The 14523-nt window shown below is 54.2% G+C and overlaps 1 protein-coding gene across 2 annotated transcripts; it reads right to left on the bottom strand.

The window, feature by feature from the left end:
* Positions 1 to 814: 814 nt before the first annotated feature.
* Positions 815 to 11696, bottom strand: TMEM101 (transmembrane protein 101). 2 transcript variants are annotated; one of them, XM_075918420.1, is made up of 4 exons: positions 11548 to 11696; positions 6203 to 6383; positions 5405 to 5551; positions 815 to 2615 (listed from the first exon to the last, which is right to left on the bottom strand). In XM_075918420.1, the coding sequence occupies exons 2-4, from the start codon at positions 6344 to 6346 to the stop codon at positions 2307 to 2309; spliced, it is 600 nt and encodes a 199-aa protein (XP_075774535.1). In that variant the 5' UTR covers positions 6347 to 6383; positions 11548 to 11696; the 3' UTR covers positions 815 to 2306. The 2 variants fall into 2 exon arrangements, with proteins under 2 accessions (XP_075774535.1, XP_075774534.1); XM_075918419.1 differs by lacking the exon at positions 11548 to 11696 and adding an exon at positions 8656 to 8841.
* Positions 11697 to 14523: the final 2827 nt, after the last annotated feature.

Below are 14523 nucleotides of genomic sequence, written 5' to 3' on the forward strand. Positions count from 1 at the left end.
GAGAAGCAGCGAGCGGTAAGTCTAGTGATCTGGTTACACGCGCGTCACAGGGAAGGAGTTGAAGCAGAACCTGTGTGGTTAAGTGCTAGGACTCTGCAATGAACTCTCCAAATGCCAGTGCTGCCTAATGGAGGGGAAGTGAACAGGTCCCATAGCTTCATATGGCACAAGCTAACAGCCATGTGCATGAAGCAGGCAATGGGAGACTGTTCAGATGGGAGAGCTGGGGAGCAGGACCCAAGACAAGGGCTCTGTTCCCAGCTTTGCCACAGCTTTCCTGCATGACCTTGGTCATGGTACTTTATCCCCAGCTGTATAATGGGCATTACAGCACTGCCGTGCTTCACATAGGTGGGGGAGGCTAAACCCACACATACATGGAGGCACTAGGTAGCCCACTGAAATCCAACACCTCTGAAAGTTGGCCAGTTGATTTATGTACCTAACTTTGGCTTTGAAAATTCTTGCCTAGACATCTCTCCTGCCAGCATCCCTTTTGGTGGCTTAAGACAGACCTGATGTTCAGATTCCAGAGCCAGAAAGCAGCTGAAGTTTACTCTGTTCACATGCCTGTGATTAGGAGACAGGAAGGCTGAGGCAGTTGATTCAGACTGAAGGTCTGTCACCAGCACAGCCCCAGGCCCCCTAGGTTACTTTGGGCTTCTGTGCCCTATCTGTAACATGGGGCTAATCGACCTGGCTCCGCACAAGGGTGCGAGGTGCTCAGACAGGGGGACTGGGGAGGGAAGCAGCACAGTAGGCAGTTTTGGCTGGATTAAAGCCAAACAGTGCCTGGTAAGAAATAAAACTCAAGTTGGAGTTAAAAGCCTTTTCTCATTTAATCATCAGAAATTCATGATGCAAGAAGTGGCTTAGAAACCAGGGAAGACTCAACAGCTGGTCAAAGCAGCTGAGACAATGACCATGTCTGAGAGCTCTCCTTAGGTGGGCAGGCCACTAGAGCCGGAAAGATCTCACACACCGGCTGCCCATGCAGCAATCAGACACTTGCAGTGCAACGCAGCAAGGACAAAGCAAACCTGGTGGCAGGAGGCCCCGATGGGGCCAAGTGAAGCGTCTCGGCCGCAAGTCACCTTATAGAGTGGAGTGTCGTCTCCCACCTGCCCCTGACCCGACAATCATTGCACAGGGTAGTAAGACAAGGGTTCTTCAGAGTGTGGAAACAGGTGAGAGCTGGACTTTCAAGCTCCCCTTTCTCACGCAGTCACCTGTCCCAACATTCTGGAAATTCCACCTCTCAGGTGGGGGGGAAGGACAACAGCTCCCCATTGAACTGTTCTTTCCGCCACACTTTGGCAGGCAGGATTGTCCGAATGTAAAGCAGCGTCCGACTGCCCCCTCCAGCAGGCTGTGCTATGAGATGAGCCAATGCACAAGTGACTCCCATGCACGCTCCCATGACGGCTTGGAGACAGCACGAATGTATGCACGCTGCCGGAGCGGGGAGAGCAGCAAAGCTGTTCCCAGAACACCTCCCCCCAATCAAAAATGCTAAGGGTTGTTCCCATTTGAAATCACTTCTCTTGACAGCACTGCATCCTTTCGGGGAGCAGCGTGAATTTCCACGCACAGTAGTTAGAAGCTACTCACCAGGAGAACTAGCTTAGATAACGGATAGAATATGGTGACTCTGGCTTGGGAACCCCCGCTCTGTGCCTCCGTTTTCCCATCTGTACAATGGGGATAATGTAATGACCTCCTCCATAAAGCGCTTTGAGATCTACTGAGGCAAAGTGCTAAATCAGAGCCAGCTCTTACTGATCTCCCCACCCATGCCATGAGCCCCACACTCTGCAACCAGAATTCACCACAATGACTGGGCCGCTTTGAAGTCCCACGTTCAATTCATTGTTGGCGTCTTTCCAGCAACCAGCCATCTTGCGCCTCGGTGGGACTTCAAAGCTTCCAGGATCCATTCCCACTTGCAGCAGAGGAATTTAGGCTCCTCACCCCACCCCACCCCACCGAGCTAGTGTGGCCCTGTGGGCAGCTGTTGCTCCGGGTTCAATAGGGCTGACCTGAAAACACCTGTCAAAGGGCGATGAAAGATTAACATGATCAAGACCAAGTAGGAGGCAGCTGTGGAGTCCCCTGGCCCGTCAATGGGAAAATGAAATAGGAATTTTTTAAAAAGCAGTAAAAAAAAAAAAAAACAAAAAAACAAAAAAAAAAGAATAAATAACGATGATTTAAAAAAAAAAAAAAAAAAAACCCCTAAACCCACCCCTCCCCCAACCCGCAGAGCCCTCCCCCAGGCCTGTCCTATGGCCCCCACTTGTCCCCTCTCAACCGTCCGTGGCCAAGATGATGACAGCCCCGAAAATACCAACGTTCTGCCCAACAAGTTTCATCTGGTTCCAGAACTCGACGCGCCGGGAGTGGTGCCAGTAGCCGAGGTTCCCATCAATGAACAGGATGACCAGGGGCAGGATCACCGACAGGATCTGGGCGGCTGTGCTGATGTAATAGCCGGACAGGAAGGACAGGGCCAGCAGCCCATAGAGGATGAAGAGGAGCTGCAGGGTGATCTCCCCTCCCAGGATGTGGTTGAGGTAGGCCAGGCGATCCTCTTTGCTGTGCTGGAGGGAATAGGCCTGCAGGGCCAGTGGAACAGTAAGCCAGGAGGTAGGAGCAAATTCATACCCTCTGAGCACGTGTCCTGCAATCAGGAGGTGCGACTGCAGCACCAAGCTAGCTGTGCTCTACCAGCCCCCGCCCCCCGCCCCCCGCCCCGCCTTGGCTGCTCTGGTCACGGACACGAGCTCAGGCACGCCCTGGTCTCTGACGGTCACTGCACAGGGCAGTAGGACGTGGGTCCCTCGGGGGAAACAAGTGTGGGAGCCGTGCTCCAATCATACTCCCCAATGCAGAGTAGCCAAACCCCCACCCCACCAGAAAGGCTTTGGGGACTGTGGCAGTTGCCTGATTCATGCACCCAATCACTGCGCAGCAGTGGAGGAGGGGCAGTGCAATCCAGAGCACACAGGCCGGGGGGGATATTAGGATCATCTGGTCTGACTCTGGCCTAGCTTGTTGGGACTTCCTGGGACAAATCTGCATCCGGACTGGGGGGGCTGAACCCAAGTGGCTTTTTTAGAAAAAGAGGCAAGACTGACGTCAGCGTTCCTAGCAAGAGAAAACCCAGCACACCCCAGTGGGCAGCCCCCTCGCTGATAAAATCCATGGGGTATTTCCCGTCTGCGTGTGTCCAGCCTCACCTTCCAGAGGCGGGATCTTCTACATCTGGGGTCTCAAACTCACAGCCTGCTGGCTACCTACAGCCCAAGAGTTCCACAATCCGACCCCAGCATGGGAGCTGACTTGTGCGCCCCTGCACCTCTAGGGGGTGTCCATACTCCTTCCCCGAGCCTTCTCCCCGCCCCACCACTGCACCCCTCTCCTCGCGTCCCCCCACCATTGCACCCATCCCCTCTCCTCTCCCCCTCATTGCACCCATCCCATCTGCTCTCCCACCCCCACCATTGCACCCATCCCCTCTCCTCTACCCCCCCATTGCACCCATCCCCTCTGCTCTCCCACCCCCACCATTGCACCCATCCCCTCTGCTCTCCTCCCCCACCATTGCACCCATCCCCTCTCCTCTCCCCCCCACCACTGCACCCATCCCCTCTCCTCTCCCACCCCCCCATTGCACCCATCCCCTCTGCTCTCCCCCCCCACCATTGCACCCATCCCCTCTCCTCTCCCCCCCACCACTGCACCCATCCCCTCTCCTCTCCCCCCCACCACTGCACCCATCCCCTCTCCTCTCCCACCCCCCCATTGCACCCATCCCCTCTGCTCTCCCACCCCCCCATTGCACCCATCCCCTCTCCTCTCCCCCCCATTGCACCCATCCCCTCTGATGGTGGTTAGCATCCCACAGGCTAACCTGATTATGGGGGACTGTCCTGTCCATTGGATGGCTGAGGAGGCGCCCAAAGCGTGGGCCCCGGGGCAGCCACCCCAGTGCATCCTAAGGGTGGGACAACTCTGCACACACCTCCCTGGGCCACAGGGATGGCCAGCAAAGGCACTAGCAGCTGGAAGTCGCTCTAGGCTTGCTGCGCTGCCAGTGGGAGCCCCCTAGGAGGTTCCAAGTGCCCAGGGTGGCAGGCAGGGCCAGGGCAACTCAAGGAGACCAGGAGTCCTGCAAGAGCAGGGCACCCACGGGCCCACCGGGAGGATTTAAGGACTGGCACCGACCCTCAGGCGGAGACCCCTGGGCTAGATTAAAGATCCCGTTGTCCCCGTGCCGGTACTTCTAACCTGCCGTCAGAAACCCCTACCTGGTCTCTGCTAAGCCAGAGACTGAGTTCCTTGGGCCTTACACCCTGAAGCAGGTTTCTTAACCTTGTGGCTCTTCTCTGACCCTTCTCCAGCTTCTCAATATCCTTCTGAATTGTGGGCACCACAACTGGACGCAGCATCCCAGCAGCAGTCACACCAGTGCCAAAGCCCACGGCAAAACAATCTCCCAATGCCTATGCGAGAGGTTTCAGTTCACTGCTACTCGGAACGTCTCTAGCTTCAACGTCCAGCCTTTGAGTTCAACCATCGGAGCTGGAATTGGTCCAGGAGACGAAGGTCTATACATGGCATCACAGGAGGTGGAAGGCAGTTCTACATCCCCTCTGAACTGCCAATGGGGCACAGCACCCCCTGCGGTACCAATGGAATTGGTCCAGGAGACGAAGGTCTATACATGGCATCACAGGAGGTGGAAGGCAGTTCTACATCCCCTCTGAACTGCCAATGGGGCACAGCACCCCCTGCTGTCAGGCTGGGGGTTCTGATTTAATCCAGCCTTAGCAGGAAGGAATTGTGCCTGCTGCTCAATCAAACCATAACCACACAGAATAAGGCTTAACTGGGGCCAAATGCTTCTTCCGCCCTGCACGGCTGTTCTTCCTGGGAAGCTGGTGGCTCCTCCCACAGAGCCAACTCACTGCCTCTGTTTCTGTCCAGTTGTGTGTGCTGGGGCTTTCTAAACACTCCCCAGAATCCTTTGCACTACCCTGGCCAGTAGCCATGGCCGCTGGGAAGCTCCTCTGGCCCCAGGTCTTTTCAGTGCAAGGCACATCCTGAGTGGCCACCTGCACCCCACAGACAATTCCCCAGCTCTGAAGGGTCTGCTGCCAGCCAGAGCTGTGCAAACTGTAAATATCTGTTCTGCCTCTGCTAGCCAGCAGTCTCCCCCCAGCTGCAATACAAGTTGTGCCGACACCACCCTTCCCCAACGGCGGCCACAGCCACATGGCAAGCACTGAATCCCAGCTTCTTTCTGATCACCCTGCTTGGACCCCCTGCTCTGCCTATGGGCTAGCGATGGCCCAACTACAGCTACCTTGGCATAGCCAGGTGTGCCCCGCTGGGTACATACCACACAGATGAGGTAGATGCCAAGGAAGACCTGCCCAGTGGACTGCAGGGACCTGCTCCGTGGCTTCTGACGATAGATCTCCCCGGCCCCGCTCGCCAAGATCAGGAACCCGCCAATGATCGCTATTGTTCGTGAGTACATCCTCACCTGCGGGGGAAATCACACCGTGGGTATGTCAGTTAGCGACTGGGAAAGAAAAAGGAGCCCCGTAAACATACAAGAACTAAAAGAGGCATTTAGATACATGAAAACAACATCTGCAGGGGCATTTCACAGGACCCAGACTTCATCTTCATGTTTCAGGGCCCAAGCTGAGCATCAATTTGCAATTAGGTGCATTATGCAATCTCTCTGAAGCAGCTGCTTTGGCCACAAGATAGCAGACTAGCAGGATCAAAATGGGGGCAGTGGAAGAGGGGAAAAGAAGGGTGATGAGACTAATTTATTAACATGACTGTAATGCTTGTGAAATACAGCTGGAGACTAAAGCCACCTTATAGTCACAAGCCAGACACTTCCCAGGGATTGGCAGGGCAAGTGTCCCTCACACTGACCTGGTCTCAAGAAATGAGCAATCCAGTCTGCATGGCCTCTGAATTCCTGGCCCTCCCTGCTGAAAGAGCCAATAAGGAGGCTCAATGCTGATGCCAGTTTCACTTGGGCCTGAACTGAACTTCACGCTCATTTCAGACAGGCCAAACTGTGCATGGTTACTAGATGAGGCTGGAATGGGAACAAATGAGAGGAGGCTGCCTCCTGGCTGATCAGCCACCCAGGGAACTCCGAGGAAAGCCTCACCTTTAACCAGTCACCATAGTGCACGTAGGCCCCGATATATGCGGCGTACGTGCTGACTGCCAGCTGGAGAGCTGCTCCCAGTGCAAACCACCTGCGCTTCACCCCAAAGGACATGAAACTGGCGCACAACACCGCTGCCCCCATGTCCAAGTACAGGTAAGGAACAGGGATGTCTGGTTTCCTAAGGGGACACAAGAAAGAAGCTGCAATCCAAAGGAACATTTGAGGCATCGGGTCATACCACAGAAGCAGGACAGGTCAGCCACAAGCCTCCATCCACATGTGAATCCAGGGTGTTCAGCTGTGTTTGGGCCTTGCCTCAAGAAGACCTCTGCTTGCAGGCTGGAGATATTAGAAACCTGAGCTGTCTCTCTCACTGACAGCCCTGGACATGAAGGCCCTATATTTATCCTGCAGTCGTAGCAAGGCAACTTTCACCCTATCGGCATGCCTCTGCCTTCCCTATCAATAATAAAATAATCCCTTGCTCTTTTCTCCCATAGGTCTTAAAGCACTTTCCAAAGGAGGTCAGCATCATTTATCCCCATTTTACAGATGGGAAACTGAGGCACGACCATAAAACAAAATATCCAGATCTAGGATCATCTGCTATTGTATTTGTACAGCACTTAGCACAACAGAGGCATGTCTTGATTGGCCTAAACCTGAGCAATGATAATAAGCAACATTCTCATGGTCCCCCAGTAAGCCAGTGGCGGGGTCAGGAACAGAACTCACATCTCCTGAGCTCCAGGCCAGTGCTCTATACACTAGCCAACACTGCTTCCCCTAATACTTAACATGGGGGGCAGGCCACTCAAACTTGGTGTTCCACATGTTTTGAAAAGCTAAAAGATATTCACAATGTCTCTCTGGGTGCCCCAGCACGACTCCAAAGCCATTGGAAAGACTGGGGGGTTTCCACTCCAGCACTAGCTGCATCTTAGTGTTGCAAAAGGAATAGGGTTGCTAATGGCACCCTACCAACCCTACCCCACCTTTTCCCCATGAGGCCCCACCATTGCTCCACCTCTTCTCTTGAGGTCCTACCCCCTCCTCGACTTCTTCCTCCCCCCCCTCTCCCTCCCTTCTTGGCTGGAACCAAGCCACCTCCTTCCCCTGTGGATCCTGGGCTGGGACAGAAGGTGCTGCAGGCTAACAAGGAGCCTGCAGCTAAGCAGGGGCTGGTGTGGGTTAATGACCTGCCCTGAGGTAATGGCACCTGACAATCCTGAAGGCAAACAGACCAGCCCACCACACAGCAACAGCTCAGCACTGGGAGGCAGGCCGGGGAAGGGGCTAGAGGAGTGGTCCCCAACACGGGGCCATTTGTGTGCGCCCGCCAAGTGCTCGGGGCTGGCCTGGCCCCGGGCATGTGGTGCACGCACGGTGCTGGAGCCGGCCCGGGCGCATGGTAAGCGCCGGCCCCAGGAGCGCTGCGAATTGGCCGCTTGTGCCCCGGGCACGCGGCGCTTAGGAGGAGCACCGGCCGGGGCGCGCGGCACTTGGGAGAGGAGGGGGCACTGGCCCCTGGCGCTTGCAGGGGGAGGCCCGGCCCTGGGAGCGCGGCACTTGCGGGGGGGCCCCCGCCCCCAGGCATGCATGTGTCCCCGCCCTCTGGCGCTCGGCAGGCGAACGGCCACGCCCCCTGGCGCCCAGCAGCCTCTAAAGGTTGGGGACCACTGGGCTAGAGCCTGGGCGAGGCAGAGCCTTGGTGGAGTTTTAGCACCAGCAACTGCAAAGTTATTAAGCAGACCCGGCCTAGGAACAGTCTGGACCAGTCAGCTGCTGGCCTCAGGGAATTAAATCTCATCCTGCCCCATGCCCCTCCCCCTCTCTGCAATCCGGACTCCCACCCCCACCCCTGACCCTGACTCCAGGGAGCCTAAACTTCTAACTTTCTCCTCCCTCCCCCATCTAACCCCTCCCCACTCGCTGCCCCTCCCCTCCCCTCCCCATCTAACCCCTCCCCACTCGCTGCCCCTCCCCCCATCTAACCCCTCCCCACTCGCTGCCCCTCCCCTCCCCTCCCCTCCCCATCTAACCCCTCCCCACTCGCTGCCCCTCCCCCATCTAACCCCTCCCCACTCGCTGCTCCTCCCCTTCCCTCCCCATCTAACCCCTCCCCACTCGCTGCCCCTCCCCCCATCTAACCCCTCCCCACTCGCTGCCCCTCCCCTCCCCATCTAACCCCTCCCCACTCGCTGCCCCTCCCCCCATCTAACCCCTCCCCACTCGCTGCCCCTCCCCTCCCCATCTAACCCCTCCCCACTCGCTGCCCCTCCCCTCCCCATCTAACCCCTCCCCACTCGCTGCCCCTCCCCTCCCCATCTAACCCCTCCCCACTCGCTGCCCCTCCCCTCCCCATCTAACCCCTCCCCACTCGCTGCCCCTCCCCATCTAACCCCTCCCCACTCGCTGCCCCTCCCCCATCTAGCCCCGCCCCTCCCCACCTGCGCGCGTCGGCCCGCTCTGCGAAGAGCAGCAGGGCGGCCAGGCAGTTCCAGAAGGGGAAGCGCGTGAGCAGCAGCGCCCCGAGCTGCATTAGCAGCCGCAGAAGCCGCCGCCGCCGCGCCCCGCCCGCCGCCATCTTAGTGCGGGGCAGCGCTTCCGCTCCGTCCGGCCCCACAGCGGCCCGGCCGGAAACGCGCCCGCCCGCCGGGGTTCCGGCCGCCACTGGGTCCCCCCGCCCCCGGGCGCAGCCTCAGGAGGGGGCGAGAGCCCAGCAGTCCCGCCCCCCCCTTCCCCCGGACTGGAGCCCAGGAGTCCCGCCCCCCCCTTCCCCCGGACTGGAGCCCAGGAGTCCCGCCCCCCCCCTTCTCCCGGACTGGAGCCCAGGAGTCCCGCCCCCCCCCCCCCTTCTCCCGGACTGGAGCCCAGGAGTCCAGCCTCAGTTTCCCCAGGCCCCTCCCTCCCGGCTCTAACACGTCCTGACACCCACCCCCTCCCGTGAGCCAAGACTGGGTGTGCGCGTGCAAGGAGCGTAGGGCCTGGCTCGCTGAACTGGAGGAGCGTCCTGGCCCCCCCCAGCCAGCCCCCGGCTGTTAAGGGGGCAGAAGGCTCAGGGAAAGAGAACTGATTTCTGTTCCCATAGTCGGGACCCTCCTTCCAGAGGATGTCATGGGATCCTCTCACACGGGATACATCGCTTGGGCTGTCTACACTGGCGCGATCTTGTACCAGAGCTATGCAAATGAGGCTAAGCATGGAATAGTGCCAAGCCTCATTTGCATATCCAATGAGCCACCATTTTTGCAGAAGAGGCTCTTGCACAAGAAGGAGCTGTCTACACTGCCCCTCCTTGCACAAGAAACCCCTCCTATGCAACGCCGTTACGCTGATTGTTTTCAGGAATAACAGCAGTGCACAAGAGAGTTTTTCTTGCACAAGAAGGGGCAGTGTAGACCGCTCTTTCTTGCACAAAAGCCTCTTCTGCAAAAATGGTGGCTCTTATGCAAATAAGCCTCGGCCATATTCCATGATTAGCCTCATTTGCCTAGCTCCAGCACAAGATCATGTCAGTGTAGACATAGCCTGGGGGAGGAAGCTCCAGTCACTAGGAAAAGGCAGGTGTTAGTAATGGGGGATTTGATCATTAAAAACAGATAGCTGGGTTTATGGTGACTGGGAGAACCGTGTGATGACTGGCCTGCCTGGTACAAAGGTTGCAGATCTCTCGAGACATCTAGAGAGACTTATGTGTAGTGCTGGGGAGGAGCCGGTGGTTGTGATTCATGTAGGTACCAATGACATAGGGATGGGTAGAAGTTCTGGAGGCCAAATTTAGGCTACTAAGAAATAGATTGCTTCCATAAAGGTCCTGGATTTCATTCTCAGAAATGCTTCCAGTTCCACACAGGGCCAAGTAGGCAGGCAGAGCTTCAGAGTCTCAATGTGTGGATGAGACGATGGTGTAGAGAGTTGGGCTACGTCTACAATGCAGGCTTTTTGCACAAGAAGAGCTGTTCTTATGCAATAACTTGCCAGGTGTCTACACTGCTCGCATGTTCTTGCGCAAGTACATTTACAGTACAGTGTCGAAAACAGGGCTTCTTGCATAAGAGTTATTCCTCTCCCCACGAGGAATAAGCTCTCTTGCGCAAGAGCTCTTCCACAAGAAGGCAGTGTAGATAGGCAACATGATTTTTTTGTGCAAGAAACCCCAATGTCTAAAATGGCCATCAGACCTTTCTTACGCAAGAGTGTCTCCACGCTGCCATGGATGCTTTTGCGTAAAAGCACATGGCAGTGTAGACACACTCTTGTGGAAGACCTTTTGCACAAGAACTCTTGCGCAAAACAGTTCTTGCGCAAGAAGCCTGCAATGTAGACATAGCCGAGGGTTTTTTATATATATATATAAAGGAACTGGGGAAACTTTTGGGATAAGGGGAGCCTATACAGGAAGGATGGGCTCCACCTAAACCTAAATGGAACCAGACTGCTGGCACTTAGTTTAAAAACTGCTCTATGACCTTTTTAATGTTAAGGGCTGGGGGAAAGCCAATGGGTGCAGAGGAGCACATGGATCGGACAGACATCTCTTAAGGGAGAGTCTATTAATAGAGATTCTAGATGTTCAATTAAAGAAAGGATGGAAGATAAAGTATGGGTAAGATCAGATGAGAGACAATAAAACAAAACAGTAACATCAGGAAATGGCAGACAAATTTTTAAAGTACTTATACACAAATGGTAGAAGTCTAAATAAGAAGATGGGTGAACTAGAGTGCCTCGTATTAAAGGAGCGTATTGATATGCAGGAGGCCCCCGACTTGCGACCGCCTGAGTTCTGACCCCCTACACTTAAAAAAATGGTTCTAAGTGCAGAAGGGGCCGAAACCCTCCGACTTACGTCCTCGGCCCACATTTACAACAGCGCACAGCACCTATCGTAAAGGAGGGTTCAAGTTACAATGCCCCCGACTTGCGACGCTTCACCCGCAACTAATCGCGTCGCAAGTTAGGGGCTTCCTGTAATAGGCATCACAGAAACTTGGTGGAATGAGGACAATCAATGGGTCACAGTCATACCGGGTACAAAATCTATCGGAAGGACAGAACAGGTCATGCTAGTGGGGGAGCAGCACTATACATGAAAGAAAATGTAGAATCAAATGAAGTAAAAATCTTAAATTAGCCAAAATGTTCCATAAAATTTCTATGGATCATAATTTCATGCTTGCATAATAAGAATATAGCAGTAGGGATATATTATCGACCACCTGATCGGGACAGTGATAGTGACTATGAAATGTTAAGGGAGATTAGAGAGGCTATCAAAATAAAAAACTCAATAATAGTGGCGGATTTCAACTATCCCCATACTGACTGGATACACTCACCTCAGGACGGGATGCAGAGATAAAATGTCTTGGCATCTCAAATGACTGCTTCTGGGAGCAGCTGGTTCTGGAACCCACAAGGAGAGAGGCTATTCTCGATTTAGTCCTAAGTGGAGCACAGGATCTGGTCCAAGGGGTAAATATAACTGGACTGCTTGGAAATAGTGATCCTAATGTAATAAAATGTAACATTCCTGTGGTGAGAAAAACAGCTCAGAGCTCAACACTGCGGCATTTAATATCACAAAGGGGAACTACACAAAAATGAGGTTAGTTAAACAGAAATTAAAAGGTATAGTGACAAAAGTAAAACCCCTGCAAGCGGCATGGAAACTTTTCAAAGACACCATAAGAGGCCCAACTTAAATGTATACCCCAAATTAAAACACACAGGAAGAAAACCAAAAGAGTGCCACTGTGGCTTAGCAACCAAGTAAAAGAAGCAGAGAGATAAAAAGGCCTCATTTAAAGAGTGGAAGTTAAATCCTAGTGAGGAAAATAGAAAGGAACAAACTGTCAAATTAAGTGTAAAAATATAAGAAAAGTAAAAAGAGTTTGAAGAGCAGCTAGCCAAAAACTCAAAAAAGGAATAGCAAAATGTTTAAGTACATCAGAAGCAGGAAGCCTGCTAAACAGCCAGTGGGGCCCTTGGACAACTGAGATGCCAAAGGAGCACTCAAAGACAAAGTCATTGCAGAGAAACTAAATGAATTCTTTGCTTCGGACTTCGCGGCTGAGGATATTGGGGAGATCCCCAAACCTGAGCATTCTTTTTAGGTGACAAATCTGAGGAATTGTTCCAGATTGAGGTGTCATTAGAGGAGGTTTGGAAGCAAATTGATAAACTAAACAGTAACAAGTCACTGGGACCAGATGGCATTCACCCAAGAGTTCTAAAAACTCAAATGTGAAATTGTGGAACTATTAACAGAATGTTAGGAGTCATTAAAAAAGGGATAGAGAGTAAGACAGAGAATATCTTATTGCCTCTATATAAAACCATCGTACACCCACATCTTGAATACTGCATACGGATGTGGTCGCTGTGTCTCAAAAGAGATATATTGGCATCCCCATCTTTCACTGCTGCCCTGGGCATGCTCGCCACATTTCTAGCTGACCACCAGCTAACAGATCCTAGCCCTGGGCTCTCAAGTATCAACCTGGGGCCTGCAGCTTTGCCAATCGTTCTAGATGGTTGTGCGCACAAATTCCCCTTTGCGTGTGGGGCTGGACCCTATGGGGGGCTGGGGCCTGCCACAAATGCTTTCCAGTCTGCTGCTACAGCTGGGGAGTGCCAGGGTGAGGGGGGATTAATTAATGCACAGGATTATGGGTGCTGGCTGCCTGCCCGGAGCGTGTTTCTGCAAACCCGGTAAATCCAGCTTTAGGGCACAGAGCTTGCTGCAATGCCAGCACATAGATGGGGGGGACCAATGATCTTCAGGTAAGGACATTTCAGTCGCCCTTGACTTGTGATGGCTCAGACCCTCCCCCCCTCCCCCCCCCGGAATCCGGACTGGCTGCAACAGTGGCACAGCTGGCTGAGAATCAGACACTCCCAAGGCCTTAGTACCCGTGTGTATTATAGCTCCCTTCTGTGCAGGCCCCCAGACTGAGCCAAATCTGTTACAAGCACCATTCAGCAAACAGTGCTCAGGCTGTGGCTGCTCCCAGTCCAATCCCCCTGGTGCTGGCCCGCTTGGCAGCCAGTACCTAGGCACCTGAATAAGCGTGAGATTTGCAGAAGTGGCCTGGCAGCTGGATTTTCCAAGTGACCCACCACCTACGCTCTTTGGAAATGGCCAGCTACGTACTCTGTTCCACCCCCGTTTAGGCAACAATCAGCGCTGTCCTCCAGCCTTTCTGTGCCTCAAACTAGGGGGCAGGGTTCCAGCTAATGAGCAAAATTCTCCTCTTAGCCTTACCTGCAGGCACATAACTTACATGCGGGAGTAGTTCCCCTGAGCTCCACATGGTCCCCGCTCATGAGTGGAGTCCCCCGGTTCCCATACAGAGCCCGTTCTTCCAGCTCAAGCCCCGGAGAGCATTTTCAAAGGGGCAGGTTGCTTAGCTTTGGACTGTACTTGACTTGTCTGTCTTACAGGCACTCAGCCTGGACTGTCAGTCACATTGTCGGGGGGGGGGGGCTGTGTGCAGAATACCCTGTACAGCTGTTCCAAATGTCCTCAGCAAGACAAGGGTGCCCCCACTGAGGAAAACAGAGAGGGCCTTGCAAGAGGCAGGTTGGGCTTGTAGAGGCAGCGCTGCCAGGCAAGAAAATCCAGGTTCCCATCCCAGCTGGGTCACAAATTCCCTGCACGCCCTTGGCCAGGCTTTCAAGTGGTTATTGCCCATAACTGGGGTCAGGTTTGTGGAAGCTCCGAGATGTCCCTCCATGCATCCAACGTCCATCTCGCTAAGTGCAGTGGAGAATTCAGCCCTTCCCTTCTGTGCCCCATCGAATCCTATCCCCAGTCAGATAGGCGACTGAGGAGAGAAGTCCCAGCCCCCCTAGAGATGCTCAGACCACACCTAGAGCTACCTGTCAATAGATTTCACACCCCTTTGCAAAGTCAGCCAGGGCCATTAACCCCACTTTACAGATGGAGAAACTGAGGCAAAGAGGAGCAATGACCTAATGGTCCAGTGGCAAAACAAAGAACAAAACCCGGGTCCCTGGAGCCTCAGTTCACCATCCCACACACCGAGCCACGCTGCCTCTTACCACAGTGGTGGGGGGCCTGACAGGTACATTTAACTCATCCATCATTTCACTGTCTCACCAGTCCCTACCAGCCACTAGAGCCAGGAAACAAGGCGTGCCTGGCCCTTTAATCAGCACCATGGCAGAAGAGGGGAAAGAGCTCAGTGAGACCCACAGAAAAACGCTGCCAACCAGCATTACTGAGCCTGGAAGCTGTTTGGGGCAGGGGCTGTGTCTGAGCTCAATGCTGTACACACAGAACAAGGCGG

Source organism: Pelodiscus sinensis, unplaced genomic scaffold (genome assembly GCF_049634645.1).
Source record: "Pelodiscus sinensis isolate JC-2024 unplaced genomic scaffold, ASM4963464v1 ctg70, whole genome shotgun sequence".
Classification (NCBI taxonomy): Eukaryota; Metazoa; Chordata; order Testudines; family Trionychidae; genus Pelodiscus; species Pelodiscus sinensis.

What these genes read in the sequence shown, in the direction of transcription:
- TMEM101 (XM_075918419.1), bottom strand. Translation starts at nt 8,792, where the DNA reads ATGGCGGCGGGCGGGGCGCGGCGGCGGCGGCTTCTGCGGCTGCTAATG. An exon ending in GAGCGGGCCGACGCGCGCAG is followed by an intron (nt 6,384 to 8,655) that starts GTGGGGAGGGGC and finishes GTGTCCCCTTAG; the next exon opens with GAAACCAGACATCCCTGTTC. An exon ending in ACTATGGTGACTGGTTAAAG is followed by an intron (nt 5,552 to 6,202) that starts GTGAGGCTTTCC and finishes TTTCCCCCGCAG; the next exon opens with GTGAGGATGTACTCACGAAC.